The following is an 18646-nucleotide window of genomic DNA, read 5'->3' as shown; positions in this document are numbered from 1 at the left end:
GTAGAAAAATCCTGGTTGGAGGTCTTTGCTTTTCATCACTGAATATTTCCTGCCAATCCTTTCTGGTCTACAAAGTTTCTGCTGAGAAATCAGCTGACAGTCTTATAAGAGTTCTCTTGTAGGTAACTGCTTTTAAGATTCTCTCTGTCTTTAACCTTTAGCATTTTAATTATGATGTGTCTTGGAGTAGGCCTCTTTGGGTTCATTTTCTTTGGGACTCTGTGCTTCCTGGGCTTGTATGTCTATATCCTTCACTAGGTTAGGGAAGTTTTCAATCTTTATTTCTTGAAATACGTTTTCAATTTCTTGCTCTCTCCCTTCTCCTTCTGATACCACTATGATGCAAATGTTGGTACGCTTGATGTCTCAGAGGCCCCTTAAACTATCCTCATTGTTTTGAATTCTTTTTTCTTGTTGCTGTTCTGACTGTTTTCTGCTATCTCATCTTCTTAATCACTGATTTGATCTTTCACTTCGTCTAATCTACTGTTAATTCCTCCTAAGGTTTTCTTCATTTCACTTATTGTAGTCTTCATTTCTAACTGGTTCCTTTTTGTGTTTTCTACCTCCACTTTTATGTTTTCTATTTCTTTGTTAAAGTTCTCACAAGTTCATCTCGTCTTCCCCGAAGTTCACTGAGCATCCTTATAACAAGTGTTTTGAACTCTGTATCTGGTAGGTTGCTTGTCCTTACTTTGTTTAATTATTTTTCTGGAGCTTTGTTCTATTCTTTCATTTAGAACATGTTTTTTGTCTTCCCATTTTGGCTGCCTACTTGTGTTTGTTTCTATGTATTAGGTAAGGCTGCTATGTCTCCCGGCCTCATATAGGTGTGATGTAGGTCCCAGTGGCACAGTCTTCCCTGGTCACCTGAGCCAGGTGCTCTGTGTGTGTCCCTTATATGCGTTGTGTGTGCCCTCCTGTTATAGTTGAGCCTTGGTTGCTGTTTGTTTGTCAGTAGGAGGGCTTGACTCTTGGACTGATTGGTCGTGACGATTGGCCTTGACCAGTGGAGGAGTTGTTGAGAAAGGGCTGACCCTACAGAGCAGGATTCTCTTTAGCAGGGTTCTGGTGCCTGCCCTGTCTGCCCTTTGGGTATGTTATCCTCAGATGTGACCCTGGGTAGTACTCAGTCTCATACTGAAGCCGGCTACCAGGGGTACAGGCCAGAACCTTTTGGGAGGGGACCTGCTGCAAATCAAGTTCAGCTGCTGCCTATACCCTTCCCAGGGCCACCTGGCATGAGCCACCATGCAGTCCATAAATAGCCACTACTCACACTGGGCTTGGAAGTGCCATGAGAGGCCAAGCCACAAACCAAGGCCGGCTGCCACTAGTGCTGGGCTTCGGGCTGCTCAGCAAGAGGTACGTGGCATGCAGAGGACAGATGCTGCTTGTTTAGGATTTGTGAACCTTTGAGAGATTTTAAGAAAGTCCAGAGCATGAGCCAAGACAGGCCGTTTGTATGGAAAATCCAGTGGAAGTGACTTGGGTGGGCCCTCATGTTGGGAGGGATGGGGTCTCAGGGAATCCCCTTGGCAGAGCAATCTGTGTTAATCAAGCTGATGGAGACTCAGATATGGTGGCCATCTGCATCTGCATGCTGTGAGTGGGGAAGGTTCAACAAAGGATCAATGGATACTGCTAGCACTTTGTTGGGGAGAAAGCTGCCATTCCAGGGCCTCAGCTTTCGCCCTGAGGTCAAACAACTCCGTTCCTTCCTGTATGTCCCTGGCACCTTTCAAGCTGCTGCCCTAGTGCTGGAGCTCAGAGCAAGTGAGTGCATGAGCATTAAGTCTGCATGTGGACCCTTTAAGAGGAAAGTATGCAACAACTTCAGCCCTCTGCCTCACTCAGGCACAATCTATGCTGGTTTTTCACAGCCAGAAGTTGTGAGAACTTCTCTTCCCAGCGCCTGAACCCTGGGCTGGGGAGCCTGGGTATGGGGCCAAGACCCCTCGCTCTTCTGGGGGACCTCCGCAGCCGAGATATTTCTCCCAATTCTCAACTGCCTGACATGGGAGTGGAATCAGCCTGTTTCGCATCTCGGCCCCTCCTAACAGTCTCGAGAGGGCCTCTTCTGTGTATCCCCGGTTGTAGGACTTCTGTTCAGCTAGACTTCAGGTGACTCCCAGTGATGGCTATTCTGTAGCTTAGTTGTAATTTTGACATGGTTGTTAGAGGAGGCGAGCACAGCATATACCTACTCTACTATCTTGACCAGAACTATTTTAAAATCTTAAGGAACACACAGACACACACACCTATTAGAACTAATAAATGAGTTCTGCAAGGTTGCAGGAAACAAGATCAATATACAAAATCAAGTGTATGTCTAAATATCTTGAAATGAACAATCAGAAAATGAAATTAAGAAAACTAATTAATAATAGCATCAAAAATAACAAAATACTTAGAAATAAAACTGATACTCTGAAAACCACAAAACACTGTTGACAAAAATTAAAACTCTAAATAGAAAGACATCCCATGTACATGGATCAAGAGACTGAACATTGTTAAAATGGCAACACTCCCCAAATTGACCTACAAATTCAACAAAATTCCTATGAAAATCCCAGCTAGCATCTTTGCAGAAACTGACTAGCCAATCCTAATATTCATTTGGAAGTTTGAGGGAGCCAGAATAACCAAAAAAAATCTTGAAAATGGAAAATTAAGAACAAAGTTGGAGGACATATTTCTTAATTTCAAAACTTATTACAAAATTATAGTAATTGTGACAGGGAGTATTGACATAGGATAGACATATAGATCAATGGAATAGAATTGAGAATCCAGAAATAAACCCTCACATTTATAGTCAATTGATTTTCAACAAGGATGCCAACGGGGAAAGAATAGTCTCATCAACAAAGGCTGCTAGGACAACTAGATATCCACATGCAAAGGAATTAATTTGGACTCTAAGAAAAATAGAACGGATTGAACACTTAAGTATAAGAGCTAAACCTACTAATAACACTCTTAGAAGAAAATATTGGTGTTTTTGTGACTCCGGATTAGGCAATGGTTTCTTATATATTCACCAAGAGCACAGGCAAAGAAAAAAAATACATAAATTGGATGTCGTCAAAATTAAAAACTTTTGTGCTTCAAAGGACATCAACAAGAAAGAGACAACTCACAGAATGAGAAAATACTAGCAAAACATATATCTGACAGGAGACTTATATATACTACATATGATAGATTATTATTCAGCCTTAAAAGGAACAAAATTGTAATACATGCTACAAAATGGATGAGCCCTGAAAACATGCTAAGTGAGATAAGTCAGGCACAAAATGGCAAATACTGTCTGATTCCATTTGTATGAGGTACCTCGAATAGTCAAATTCACAGAAAACAGAATGGTGGTTTCCAGGAGCTAGAAGAAGGGGAAAACTGCAATTATTGCTTCATGAGTATGAAGCTTCAGTTTGTGATAAAAAAAAAAGTTCTGGAAATGGAGGGTAGCAATGTGTGCACAACAACGTGAATGCACAACAACTTAAAAATGGTTAAAATGATAAGTTTTCTATTATGTATACCTTACCACAATAAAAAATACTTTTAAGGAACAAAATATGGTGGCAACTATATATAGTGAAATTTTCAGAGGAAGAAAAGAATCAAGTTTCTAGTTTTTTAAAATGCAGTCTGTTGGGATGAAAATTTTCAAAGTCAATATTTAAGACTATCAGTTGACTAATATCACTAAGAACCATAACCATACTTTTTATATTTGTATAACCATACTTTTAAGAAAAAAACTGAAGCACTAAAACATTTATATCATATTTGTTTTAATGAAAACTGTTTCTAGAACTACATATCTATCTACCTCCTCAAAACAGAACATATCAGGAAAAAAAATGTAGCCTTTTGTTGGTAAGAAGCATCATTCTGAATAAATGTGAACTACAATTACAACCATACTGCATCACAGTGTGTGGCACATTCAAGATAAAAATCTTAATTTGACACCACCATCCTTCAAATTCCGAACTGTGATTACATACTCAACCTCACTTCTTGCCTCTCCCCTATGTGGCAGAAGTGCTAGCATATTTTTTAAAGAACATATGGAAAACTAATATTTACTACTTAAATATATCAAAAAAGACATGTTTTTGTAGTTTTCTGAATAGATCACATACTTTCAAACCTTGCACACTTTGGCTGACACATAACCCAGTTAAATGCCACTTGCTCTATATCTCTGTGAAGCCGTCTCTCAAGTTGAGTTAGGCTTTTAGAACCTTGTACATACAGTACTTATTTAGAATGTTTACCTAAGGCTGCCCTAATTATTTACATTAGCCTTCCCCACGAGACTATGTGCTCCTTAAGGGCAGGACCCAGAACTATTCATTCTTGTATCCCTACCATGGGCACAAAGTGTTTAATTAACATCTGTTTTATAAGTGAATAAATGAGATGGATAGATAGGTAGGTAGATATCAGACATATAGATACATATTAGTACATATTAGCCAAATGCCTGGAACTTTGAAAAGCTCATTTTTCTTGTATAATCTTCACGACAATCCTATGAGGTTGTTACTATTGTTATCCCTATTTGCAAATTAAGAAACTGAGGCTCCGTATTAAGAAATTTGCCCATGAGGACGTGGTTCCATAGTGTAGTGGTTAGCACATCTACTTTACACATAGAAGGTTCTGGGTTCACACCCCAGTGGAGCATGGTCCATGGTCTACAGCCACACCACCCTGAACAAGCCTGACGTCTGACCTCGGAAGCTAAGCAGGGTCGGGCCTGGTTAGTACTTGGATGGGAGACCACCTAGGAAGACCAGGTGTTGTAGGCATAAAAATAATAAGAAATTAAAAAACAAAACAAAACAAAACAAAAAAATACCTGCTCATGATTACATAGCTAGGAAGTAACAGAGCCAGGATATGAACTAAGGTAATCTGACCCTATTGCGCTTGCCCCTAGCCACTGCTCTATGTTGGTTTTTGTAATTTTCAGTATCTTGATTCAAAGAACCTGCCATTTGTTATATATTAGTACTTATCTCTAATACATACCCTCTTAATTTGCTGTTTATAACCTATAGAGGGCTAAGAAACTATTTTATTTAAAATAAGGGTAAAACTTTGCCTTTAATTGTTTCTTCAATAGGCCAAAATCATGAACTTTACTGCATAGAGTTTGAGACATTCATTTTAGCTATTCAGAAATCGTTGTTCACTTCCTGGCCCTTAGCTAGGTTAGAGATGATTAACTACGTAAATTAATTCCTACCTCAGCATAAAAGTATTTTTTAAAAGAGTTAAAATTAAATAGAGCCACAAATGAGTGGGTAATTTCTGTCAAATATTTCCCAAATCACATCAAACAAGTGCAAGTAGACTATTTTTATAGCAGAATCATAGACAAACAATAGTCTTTTTAAATAGTTACCCTTCTTATTTTATAAAAGCCTGTTTATTTGATTCCACATTTCTGTACAATCTGTTAACTTTTTAAAAGGTATTTGTTTTTGAACAGGCAGCAGTAACAACAAAAGAAGGCTAAGGTAACAGGTAACTGAAAGAAAATTCAAATTGAGGATCTGATAATTAAAATTTGATAATTAAAATAATTATTTATACCGTAATAGCCTAGGCAGTAGCTCTAAACCAATATAGATTTCAATGCTCAAGAAAGAAATGTTTACTATTCTTCAGAATGAGTGTTTCTTCAAATACAAATGCTATTTTACTAACCATTTTATTTGTTACTATAGGGTACTACTGCTGTAACCAATTAGCAATGTCTATCAAAAGATTCTAAGCAAATAATGAAAATTAAGTTTTGGCACTTAACCTTCATTTGTATGAAAAATTTATTCAGACAATCACTTATTTCTCAACGGTAACTTAGAAACAAATATTTGTGCCTAAGATGAATAAGAACACAACAAAAAGCTGCTACTAAGTTTAAAATAATCAGAGAATCATGGTGCTAACATGACTTTAAGATCACCTAGCCCAACTTTTGCAAATGCAAAAGTAATCCCTATACTACTTCTACCGGTAGTTCCAATGATCTTAATATTTCGATTTTTAAAATGCATAAATATTTCTAGAATATCTACTACGTATAGGATGATGTACATAAAATGTCCGCAATAACTATACTAAGAAGAAGTCATGGTTTTTCTGTATATGTAAAAGTCAAAGGATTTATTGAAGAATTTTTTGCAAGTGTTAGCATAACTTGGCACCAACAGTAAGGACAATAACTTGAATGCACAAAAGAGAACTTTACATAGTTAGGCTTAGCAATTTGGCCTTTAGCATATTCATCCATTCATCCAACTAACCAACAAATAGTATCTATTAAAAAGCTACTGCATCTCAGTAGTTTAGTGGGGGAAATAAAGCAATAGGTTAGTTTGACATAACACTGGAAGTGCTATGAGAGGGGGAAGAACAGTATGCTGTGGGAAGATATACTTCGGTGTTCATAAAAGGAATCCCAGAATTTAAATCTGAAAGAAGAATGTTAGCCAGGCAACAGAAGAGAAAGGGAGTGCCAAGCAAAGAGGAAGTTTTTAAGAAGGCCTGGAGAGAATACTTTTCACAAAACAGATGCAAAGTGTTCGATATGGCTCAAAAAGGAAAAGATGAAGCTGGTAAGACAAGAAGCTGCCAGATTACAAGGCCTTGTATGTTAGGCACTTTAGACAGAGCCACTAAAGGCTTTAAAATATGGAAATGATTTGATCAGATTTCAATTTTAGAGAGACCTGGGTACAGTGAGATGGGCCACTTATAGGTTGGCAATACTGGAAGCAGATAAATCAGTTATGGACAATTTGAATCATCCATTCATTTATTCAGATATATTCACTGGGTACTTACTATGTACCAGACACAAAGTTCCAACTCTATGGAGTTTGGATTCAGGGCAAGAGATGAGTGGCTTGTATCAGAGTAGTAGAAATGGATTTGGAAAGAAAGAGATTCCAGAAATATCTAAAAGTTGGAAACAAAATAAAGTAGCAATGGGGATGAAGGAAAAAGAAGAGTTAAGGATGGTGACCAGACATCTAGTCAGGCTGGTAGTGGTATCCCTCAAGAGGGGCGAGCTTGGGAGATAAGTTCAGTTTTGGACATGGGAGACATTCATGTTCAATAAACAACAATAATATGGATCTGAAAACTTCAGAAAGAGATCTGGCCTTTAAGTTCTTAATAGGCTGCCAGTCAGCTCCATGAGGAAAACATCTTGTGTGTTTTACTCACCACTGTATCCCCAACACAGTATCATGCACATAATAGACTCTCAATAAATATCTGTTAAATGAATGAGATACACATTTTGGAATAGTCAACATATGGCAATTGAACTCAGGGGAATGGATAATATCAGCTAGGCAGTGTGCAGAGTGAGAACTAAAGAGGACCTTAGAAAAAAGACAAGGAACACCAAAGCTAATGTGAGTAACAGGAATCCACAGAGTAGTCAGATAACTAAAAGGAAAACCAAGAAATGTCAAAGTCACAACCAAAACTTAATGTTTCTTAAAGGAGTGACCAAAAGTCTAATGTTGCCAAGAAGTCAAGTATGAGAAGGAATAAGACAGAAAACAGAAGAAACACATTTATGAGAACTACTTACTTTTCTGAATTTTCAGGAATAATGAGTAGGAGAAACACTGACTACATATGTCTAAAGTTTCAGATCTAAATAATTATTCATATGAGATAAATTATTTCCTGCATGGGCAGCTTACTCTTTTATAAACTTTTGATCCATCTAAAGTGCCTGCCTCTTGACTCTTTATTATATCATCTTTTTAATTTCCTGCATGGTAGCTATCATAATCTGTAATTAACTGGTCTGTTTACTCTTTATTACAATATAAAATCCAAGAAAGCACAGGCTACCATCCTTGTCTGTCTTGTTTGTGGCTACATTCCCAGAGCCTAGAACAGTGCCTGGCTCAAAAAAAAAAAAAAAAAAATGTTTGTTCTTTCCATTCATCTATGTGTCTATTTATCTTTCTACCTAACTATGTGAATGGGATTGGGCAGAACTAGGAGATTATGGAGTTTCCTCCCAGCCCTTAAAAAATAACTTCAGGAAGAGCAAGTGAAAATACATTTTAAAGTACAGTAACAGAATCCACAATCACACACACAAAAAACCTATTCTCTGTATGGAATCCAATCAGCAGGACTCAAATTACAAGTAAAAAAATTCTTCTCAGTCTCTATAACCCTAGTAAAGCGAGTAAGCAGTCAGAAACAAGATATACTGGAAAATATATAAGAATTCTTTTTAAAAGTTACTAAAGAAAACATGAAACATAAGGTCAGTTTTCCAATTTCTGTGCCTCTAAGTTACAAAGGGAAAAATAATCCATGATATTTTTATGTTATAATTTTAAATTAAATTTTTTAATTAATTTAGTTTTATAGATCTCAGATTTAAATTTCTTATAGAAAAGTAGCTAAACTGCAATCATTGTTTCCTTTCTAGATGAGTGATATTAATTCACACTATAAAATATTAACATCTTACTCACCTCTACAACTGACATATACTGTACTCTTAAAAATTAATTCAAATGGAAAAAAATTATTCAAATGAAATATTAGATATTAGAAAATATTCTCAAATATGAATAATATTGTGGTTATGTAGTAGAATGTGCTCATTTTTTATGAGACCAGTAATTTAAGTACTAAAAGGTGAAGTGTCATATCTGCAATTTACTTTGAAATGACTCAGCAATTTAAAAATATGTATATGTATATATGTTGTATATTTATACATACATACATACACATATACATAGACATACACATATATAGATAAATAAATAAAACTATTACTGAATCAAGGTAATGGATTTACAAATGATCAATGTACTTTTAATTTTTCTGTATGTTTGAAAATCTTCCTAATAAAATGCTAGGGGGAAAATTTACTGAAAAAGTTTACTGACCTTAAAAAAAATAGCAGTATTTTAAAGTTACTAATAATAATTCTATATCCTAAAATTGGAAACTTATTACATTGATTAATATGTAAATTCCCATGGTTAAGTTCAAACATTACTATGCAAACTACTAAACACTAAAATTCCTACGTGAATAAAACACAGTCCTGCATTCAAACTAATAACTAAATATCACTGGCCAAGGTTTCAAAATATATAGAATTTACACACATGTAATTGTAAATATCAGCTTTCTGAATAGATACATTATAATATTATTAAATTGGGTCTATATCGATATGTTTAATCTCAACCTAATTATTTAGGTAACAGCCATATTCGTTATAAGTGCTGATGAGCACAGCAGAAATAGGTGTTTTTAAAATAACTCAAGATGCTATTTGTCAATGGAACAAAAAAACACATATTTGGCTAGATTCTAATATTAGCTATCCTGGGGACCAAAGGTTCCCTATGATTTAAGTATGCAGCATGTGGTTAAAGGTAAGCTAAGGAGTCCAAGAAAGGGAAACCAAACTTAGGCACGAATTGGATCAGTGACCACTGTCACATGCCACAATAATCTAGTGAGTAGTCCTTACTCCTTACTCTTACTAATCCATCTTCTGATTAGAGTACCTGATCCAGTTTAGGTACTTTACCCATTTTGTTATCCTTTTTTTGTAATTTTAAGTAAGTAAAAATGTGACTGTCACTTAGATACCCGTATTCAGAAATTTCTGGAGTAAAAGCAAGGGTAAGAGCTGTCTTATGAGCTAAACAATGGTTAACTGGTTACCATTTCAAAAAGCAATAACCCCATCACCAACACATGCACACACTTTGAGAATAAAAAGATTGTTCATTTCAGGAACTGTCTGGAAGCAGGAAGTGACTAGGGGCAAGGACATAGCTACTCTGGTTCGGGTCCGTGTGTAGCTTATTCAAATAGTTTGACAAGAAAAAACGGTGGGAGGTAGAAATTAGTAAAGGGGGTCAAATATATGGTGATGGAAGATTTGACTTTGGGTAGTGAACACACAAAGCAAGGTACAGATGATGTATTACAGAACTGAACACTTAAAACCTCTATAATTTTATTAACCAATGTCGCTCCAACAAATTTAATTTAAAAAAGAAAAAATAGCATTTTTTCAAGTATGAAAATGTGTTTTTTAAAGTGTGTTTTTAAATGTGTTAGTTTTATGTACAAAATAATTTAGGTAATACAGAGACTGATGAAGCACTAAAATGCATTCTGAGCATTTTAAAACAGGTTTGAATAAATAAATTAAAATATAACAGTTCAAAAAGCTGCTGACTCTTGCATTAACTTAACCAATAGAGAAATTAAGTCAGCACCTGAGTCAATTCTTGAAACAAAAATCTTTAGTTCACTGAAGATACCACAAGATACTGGTTTCAAAAACCACTAAACAGTCTATGGCTATGCCATCCTGAACAAGTCCGATCCTGTCTGATCTCAGAAGCTAAGCAGGGTCAGGCCTGGTTAGTACTTGGATGGGAGACCACCTCAGAAGACCAGGTGCTGCAGGCATAAAAAATAAGGGATTGTAAACTGACAAGGTCCTTGCAATCTGTGAGGTCAACCAAGGGTTGCCTTGCCTAGAAAAGAAACTGCTAAACAGGTACCACACACAGAGGGACTTCACTTTTAAAAGGAGTTTGAAAGCTTTAATAAATAACACATATGCTCAAAAGTGTAAGGGATAAATGTTAACACCTCATAGACCAGCAATTTGTTCTTCTGTACTGACAGATCATCTGTGCATAGCTAAACTACCTTTCCCTTGTTGCTCCGCTTCAGTGAAATAAAACCTATATAATAGTAAAATTCAATTCCTTAGGACACTAGAATTGATAAAATTAAGGCTAAAAATAAGAAGAACTATCATAATTATTAATTTAAATAACAACTGTGCTGAAGACAAAAACAATGGTCAAGCAAAAGTGGAACTTTGGCTTTTTAATTTCCTAAGTTCTCAGTAATCTAACAACAAATTAAAGCTATAAATATGCAAAATTACTCTTCACTCCTGTCTCTTGATAAAGAGACATAAAACAGAAAAGATTCAAATTTTCCTTTTTAAGTGTTTATGAAAGACATAACATTAACTGCATTGTAAATTATTTCATAAATGAATCAAAATAGCTTCAATGGTTTTAATTAAAATATTTTTATGAATGAATGAGAACTATAACATCTATAAAAAGAACACCAAATTCAATGTCTGCTCTTATCACTCCCATGTTCATACACTTCCAAAGAAAACCACTTGATTAAAGTCTTCATATAAAACATCAATTTGTCACTGCTTTAAGTGCTGATTCATTGAAGAAAAGTTAATTAGAAAATTCTCAGTATTCTCTCTCATCTCTGCATTTAATCACCCCAATTTTTTTAGGCAAAAAGTCACAGAAAAGCAATGCATCTCTGCATTTAATCACCCCAATTTTTTTAGGCAAAAAGTCACAAAATCAAATCATAACATCTTCCCAGCAAATATATTCTCTCTTCAGCCTATTCTCTTCATCTATACTTCCATCACACCAGGAGGTAGAGTATGAAGACAGTGCACCTTCATTTTACGTGCAATCTCTCCCTCCACCCTAATCATGTGAAATAAACTCTCACTTTGAAAATAATGTGATAAGAAATGAAGCCCACACAATCACTTGAAACTGAATTTCTAAGAAAATGTTCTTTAACTCATTTGCCTACTTATAAGGGAAATATTACTTTATTTTTTACTCCAAGTAAACCATGTCCATGCTTTTTTAAAAGAATCAGAACTTGCACAAAAACATGAAAAACACCAACATATTCTTCCCAAGACATCTCTCTCCAGATCATTTTCTATCCAGATTTTTGCTTTTAAAAATCACTGATTTACCAATAAATTGTTCATACATTCACAGAGTTTACTCTGGATAGACTAGACCGGCAAGATCTACCTGAAGAAGGGAAATTTAAGCTATGCCTAAAGTGAGGAGCTAGTCAGGGTGAACCTCTGAGACAAAAGCATTCTAGCCCAAGGGAACAGCATAGGAAAAAACATCAGACAGGACTTATGAAGATAGATATATGGCTGGAGCAGGGAGCCATGGGAGAATGATGAGCAAAAAGAGAAATTTCTTGATTAGCATTTGAAACTGGTCACAAAAATTAGCCCTTCTTTAGGTTGTTTTTAAAGACTCAGAAAAATAGCAAGCTAACTCCACACCAAAAAATTCAAATAAAAGCCAAAAAAAAAAAGTTACCCAAATTAAGTATTATCATTATAATAAAGATTAAATATCTGATTCCTTCCTGAGAATTACAGCAAGCAAGAGACTACAGCACTTTGCACCTCCTAAAACATTCTCACTATTTAAATATCCTCCTAAATTTCCACAAAGGTGCTCAGAATTTACTTTACAGTTTCTGGTGAAGAATAATCTCCATGCTTTCAAATGCTTTTGCTGTAAATACCCGGAGGCACTTTTGCTATAATAGCAGACTCTTAGTCTTCATATTAAAGGCCACAAACAAAGCACTCACAGAAAATTAAACACAGAATTCACTTCTGTATATTGGCCTAAAAGAGACTGAATTTCTGGGTAGAGGGTAATACTTGATTTATGACCTTACATAAAGACTGATAACAAGGTGGTTTTATGTTTGCGGTCTGGAAGTTGGCTCATCTAGTATTTCATCAATGTTCTTTATTCTCAGGTCAAGGCCATTTGTCCAAAGGTTTCATTAATAAAGAATTTATACATGTGCTTGAAAGAGCACATATTACAAGTCATTTGATAATCTATTTTTTAAAAAGTCATTTACTTAAAAGAGTAATATACAATCCAGAGCCCAGCAGTTAGTTTTATCTTCTAATTCTGCAACCTGTGGCAGATGGTTTTCTTGGCGCCTGTGACCCTGGCATTTTGCCCATGTTTGCATAGACTGACAGGAGTTTAAGGCTGGAGGGAGCATTTCTTTTATCTGAGGTTACAGGTCATGCAGGGCCTGCTCCTCACTTGTGTGTATGTGGTTAATTCCCCAGTCCAATCCAAGTACATCCACACACAGGGCCTGTCTAAGCATGAAGGCATGGCATGCCATGTCAGTAGTAGTACATGACCTCTGTTCCATAAACAGTGCTAACAAACTAGTGGAAATTGTGATCCCATCTTTAGATTCTTTTTCAACCTCTCCTTCCCAATATGCTTTAAAATGCTCTTTAAATAAAGTCAATTTTGTTTGGCAATATTCCTTTGAGCCAAACGGATCACAAAATCAGAACTGAAAATCCTAACTACAGTTAAGGTTAAAAAAAGAAAATAAACTATTTGACCTGGTACAAAGGTATATGTGACATAACAAAGTTTAAATAATGGTATTATTTGGTGTTAGGAAATGAGCTGCTAAACAAATCTCACACCCTAAAAACTTTTCAAATATTTTTGAAAGATAACATGCCATTCCTTCAGTGAGTTGTTTAGCTTCCTTCAATCACCCTGTATTTAGCCAGGTGTGCTAGATACCTAGAAAACAAAGATGCATAGAACACTTTGCCTGCATTACATAGTTCCACAGAAATAATGCCAACACAGCCTGGAAGCAAAAATCTTCGTCTCAAAAAGCCAAAGACCTATGACTTGCACTGCAGTGCTCCAAAAGGGTCACAGACCTCGGTGCGGGAACTGAGGTGCTAGCTAGCGTTAGCAGCCGGCCAAGTGCACCTAGAAATTGCAGTCTGAAAAGGGCTGCCAACAGTCACCTACACCAACTCGACCCCGCCCCCGCAAGTCCTCTTTATAAACAAACAGAGGGTTTTTAAAGGGAACTGTCCAAGGTTACCACCTAATATGGAGGAATGCTTTGGTGTGGGATACCAATAAAATAAAATTGTATACTCTCTATATTTACAGAGTATTGCTATACAACATCTTAATGTTGATGAAGTGTCAACCAAGGCACATAAAACATAAGATAAAACCTCTTTCTCAACAGGGTTAAAATGTCAAGAAAAAACTGACCGAAAAAGGGAAATCTCTAACTTCCCAAAGCAGTAACCCCCTAGAAAGGTACTGGAACCAGCGGAAGTTCCATATCCAGGACAGAAGTATTTAAATGCACCCCCCCCCCACACACACACACAAGTTTGAACAGCCATCTGACTATCCTACGGTGGTCGGAAACTTCCCTAAACTACAAAAGGCAACCAGACACCCTAAAATCTCCGCCTTCAGCCAACCCCAGGTGCCCTCATGCCAGGCTGTGGCTTCCTCCCCGGGCCTTGCCTCCCCCATCTCACTCTTTTCCTGGACACTCACTAGCCTGCCTCGGCTTCCAATATCGGCCGGGGGTTCTGGGGACCTCACGGCAGCCGTGCTGGTCCGAGAGCCTCGGCCTCAGGCCCGCCCCCACAAGGCCCGGCGCCGGCGCGCCTCTCCTCTCGGGCCGGGCCGCGACCCCCGGCCGCCCAGGGACCCGGCCCCCGCCCTCGCCGCCGACCCGCCAGCCCTCACCTCCTCCGCGTGCTTGCGCAGCGCCTTCTCCCGCTCGTACTGGGTGATGAGCTGCTCGTTGTCGTCCCGCAGCAGCTCCAGCTCCACCTGGTGCTCCTGGTCCTGCGCGAACACCGAGTCCAGGTTCTCCAGTACGGCCACCACCAGTGGCATCAGCTCCTTGACCACCTCTTCGTCATAGCGTCCGATCAGCCGCTCGAACTCGCGGTAAATGGAGCCAGCCAGGCCGGACACCCGCTCCGACATCACGGCCCCGGAGCCGCCGGGCTCCTCCTGGTACACCACACCGTCCTCCAGCTCCATGGTGGCGGGCGTACAGGCGGCCCCGGGTGTCACAAGCTGAGGGGGCTGCACTAGACCCGCACGGGACGGGCCCGGCTGGGGTTGGGACTGGGGTTGGGACTGGGGCTGGGCCCGGCGGGGTGGGGGCCCGGGCCGAAGGGGAGGGGTGGGGTGAGCGCACTCAGCCCAACCGCCGCTGCACCAACTGCCTGGGCTGCCCGGCCGCGCGCGCTACACGTCACCCGAGGGGCGGGACCCGCACCGCGTCGGACCGATGGGCGGGGCCTCGCGGGAGGCCAGGCGCGGCCAGGGGCGGGGCCAGCGCGTCATCCTGCGCCGGCGGAGGCGGGGCCGGGCGTCAACACTTGGCGCCGCGCGAACGGCGCGTTCGCCAATAAGAAAGACTGCGAGAGAAGGGTGTTGAAGACTGTCAGCTCCAGACAGGGTTTGCAGGGCGGGTCCCAAAGGAAAGGGAGGGGTTTTGGAAGCCTCACTAGCCGTCCAGAATTAACATAGCTAACATTTCTATTGCTTTTTACAGCTCACAAAGGGCTTTCTCATTTGTTCCTCACAACGGGTGCAGTGAGGTAGACAAACGCTTGGCCTCCGTTTCACAGACTAGGAAAGTAGGCCCAGAAAAGTTTTGGTTCACTCAAGGTCACGGAGCTAAAACAGGGAAGGAGGCTGATTGGAGACTCAAACCACTACTGATTAAGAATTCCAGGCTCAGAGAAAAGTAGGAAACAGAGAAAACAACTAGGACAAGGTCTGTCTAAGTGATAAGGGGGCCTCGGATAGGATACATCTAGGATAATGAAAGTAGGATAACAAAACAGAGGAAGTGCAAAGCATTCTGGAGAAGGGTAAAATTGTAACGCTACGTCCTGGTACTTTCCCAAACACTGAGTTTCTCTGCTTCTCCCGGCCAACTTAAGAGAGTGGCATTTCCTGGTTCCATCCACCCTCCTTTCCTCTTCTAGTCTCTGAAGTGAGGGCGGAACGGGGAAGTGGGGGGTTGGGGAATAGAGAGGGAGAGGGATGGAATCACCAGGGTGAAAAGTCCCATGATACGTGAGGTTTCCGCTGCCTGGGAAGGCATCACGTGTGGGGAATGACACAACGCCCAAGCCTCGGGCGGGCTGAGTCAAGCATCGCTTCCCGGTGTTCTCATCTAGCTTCTAAAAATCGAGCGGAAGACGCTCCCAAAAGCCCCTTCTCCCCGCCGCAGGTGACTCAGGAGTACTGCGGCCTGACTCGTATAAGAAGGGGGGAGGGGAGAAAGGGGATTGGGAAGGCAGGACTTGGATAATCAACGGTTTAATGTGGAGGAATCGGCCACCTCCCAGGATCACAAATATCCTCAACTTTGTGTTTACAATTTCAAGTTCTACCAAGCACGAACTAGTCCCTCAAAGTCTCCAAATATGGACCCACCTGGAGACCCGCAAAAACAGTAAGGAAGTTGAGTGAGGGCCAACCTATAAATTCAGAAAGACAAAAATGAAAATACTAAACCTCATGAGGTCAGACGGGCCTGAATTTGCGGCCTGTCCTGCACCCTTTTCTCACTCACCCCACATCCAACCCTTATACTGTTTGTGTATATATACATATATACATATATATACATGGTCTTAGGTCTTAGGAATGCTGAACGGCTGGTTGGGTGTGAAACTCCAAATGCCCTTTCGCTTCTAAACCACATTTGGAACCAGACAAAAAGAGTCTTGCTCTGGATCTTTTCTCCTTTATCTCTTCTTAAGGGCTGTCACTTAGGCAATCTCTATATATGCCTCTATTTTCCTGGGAGTCGCAGGAACAGGAAAACTTAAGGCAGGGCTTTATTTTGTCTTTCCACAAGGTAATCATATACATCAGAAAACTTAGAGAAAAAAATTGTTGATTTTAGGTATGATATTATAATAAAGTCTTCATGATAAGTATGCTTCTTTAAGTATAAATTCAACAGAAATATATGAGATATATATTTATGTCTAGATTTTAAGCTTCTACTAGCTATCAGAGATCACATTTGTTTAAAATAAAATTCAGCTGGTTATCCATCAACTATTGAATAGATAAATAAAATATGGCATATGCATATAATGGAATATTTATTATTCAGCAATTAAAAAAATGAAGTACATGCTACAACGTGGATGAACCTTGAAAATATTATACTATGTAAAAGAAGTCACAGAGGACCACATATGAAAGATTAGTGGTTGCCTAAGGCTAGCAGGGGAGAATGAGGGAAAATAAGAATGACTGCTAATGGGTATAGGGTTTCTTTTAGGGGTAATGAGAATATTCTAAAATTGATTGTGGCAATGGATACACAACTCTGAATGTACTAAAAGCCATTGAATTGTACACTTTAAATAGGCAAATTGTATGGTATGTGAATTATATCTCAATAAAGCTGTTAAAATTAAATTTATGGCTATAATGACTTTATATTAAACCAAATGGAGTACATAACTCAGTGTGATAGCGTGGAAAGCAAACAGTCTTTAAATTGGGAAACTTGTATTCTAATATGGAGTGGTCATTTTGAACTTAGGCCAGAAACAATAAAGCAAATAGTTACTGAGTGCTGTATCTACTGGCTGTTAATCATTGCAATAAGGGTCTATGAGCCTCAGCTTCTTCATCTGCATAATGAAAAAGTGTGTTATAGACTCTGTAAAGGATCTCTTGCAATTCTAAAATCTTTTGTTGGTGGGAGTGAAAGACCAGAGAGAGGGCCTTGAGATAGAGGACCGTTAGTCTACTCCTAATTACGTAGGCAGTCATAGTACCTCCTATACTCAACAGTCTAAATAAATTCCCAGCACCCACCTCTAACCCCAAGGGCTGAGATTATTGTTAAAGACTAAGAGTCATTCAGGAAAACAGGTCATGTTGTGGACTTTAGAGTAAATGTTTACTCTTAGTTCCTAAAAGAAAGGAAATTCCATTTTAAGAGAGTCTTTGGCCTTGCAAAAATAGTGAGGGCAGTCATGGAGCAGCAGAGGGGAGGAGTGATTGAGGGCAGGAAGGGAGGAGTTTCTTCCTAAGTGCAATAACTATAATCACTGGAAGACTAAAATTACTAGTCCTGTTGTTTGTCTAGCCTTCTGGAACTTTTACGGTTATTTCTACGTGAATCAATTTCTCTGGTTTCACAAACTCCATTTTCCCACATGGGAAGAGAGGGTATCTTTCTTCTGAAAGAAGAAAAGAAGGCTCCCAGACACAAGGCCCTCCCACTAAGGCAGTGTAAAATGATAAGTGATTTGCCACCCCTTACAAACTAGAATGTGCTTGGTGATGAGAAGCAGAGTTTGCCACCCCAAAATATGCCTTTTATGAGTATTATTTTAAACTGATTATTTTTAAGTAACAAAAGATTCAGAAAGAACTTTTGAAATTACTCACCTCTGACTGAAAGAATTTAGACGGAGGATCTGTTCCAGAATGGGAGATATTATTATAGATAACTATAGTTTCATATGAACTAAGTGTGATTGATAGACAGGAAGAAACCTAGCAAGGACCTTTTGATCAAAGTCCTGCCTGTGTCCCATTGTTAAAGATGGCCTAGCAAACTTTTACCAAACATTTGTTTTTCCGTCTCCATGAGAATTGCCTTCCTGCCCTTTAAAGTCCCAACACGCATCCCCCTTTTCCTTGGCTCAAGATGGTTCAAGATGGCATATAAACCTTAACTTCCCAATCTATCCTCCAGTCCCATGTTCTTACGGCATCCCAGTATGTACATGCATAAAAATTTGGTTATTTTATCCTGTTAATCGGTCTCATGTTAATTTGATTATTAGTCCAGCCAGAGGAAATTATTTAAAAAAAAATAAATAAAGCAGTTA

At 38.8% G+C, this 18646-nt stretch overlaps 1 protein-coding gene and 2 pseudogenes across 1 annotated transcript in view; 2 read left to right on the top strand and 1 right to left on the bottom strand.

Moving 5' to 3' along the window:
• SPAG9 (sperm associated antigen 9) overlaps positions 1-14982 on the bottom strand; it is a 121319-nt gene extending 106337 nt beyond the window's left edge. Inside the window, 1 exon segment of the mRNA XM_011365034.2 lies at positions 14499-14982. Within this exon segment, the coding sequence (XP_011363336.1) occupies positions 14499-14801 (303 nt within the window). The 5' untranslated portion in view covers positions 14802-14982.
• LOC111742960 lies at positions 4720-4835 on the top strand (annotated as a pseudogene).
• On the top strand, positions 10406-10524 carry LOC111742969 (annotated as a pseudogene).
• Positions 14983-18646: the final 3664 nt, after the last annotated feature.

This window comes from Pteropus vampyrus, unplaced genomic scaffold (assembly GCF_000151845.1).
Source record: "Pteropus vampyrus isolate Shadow unplaced genomic scaffold, Pvam_2.0 Scaffold104, whole genome shotgun sequence".
NCBI lineage: Eukaryota > Metazoa > Chordata > Mammalia > Chiroptera > Pteropodidae > Pteropus > Pteropus vampyrus.
Note: the sequence above shows the minus strand (reverse complement) of the source record. Positions and strands in the feature narration are given on the sequence as shown.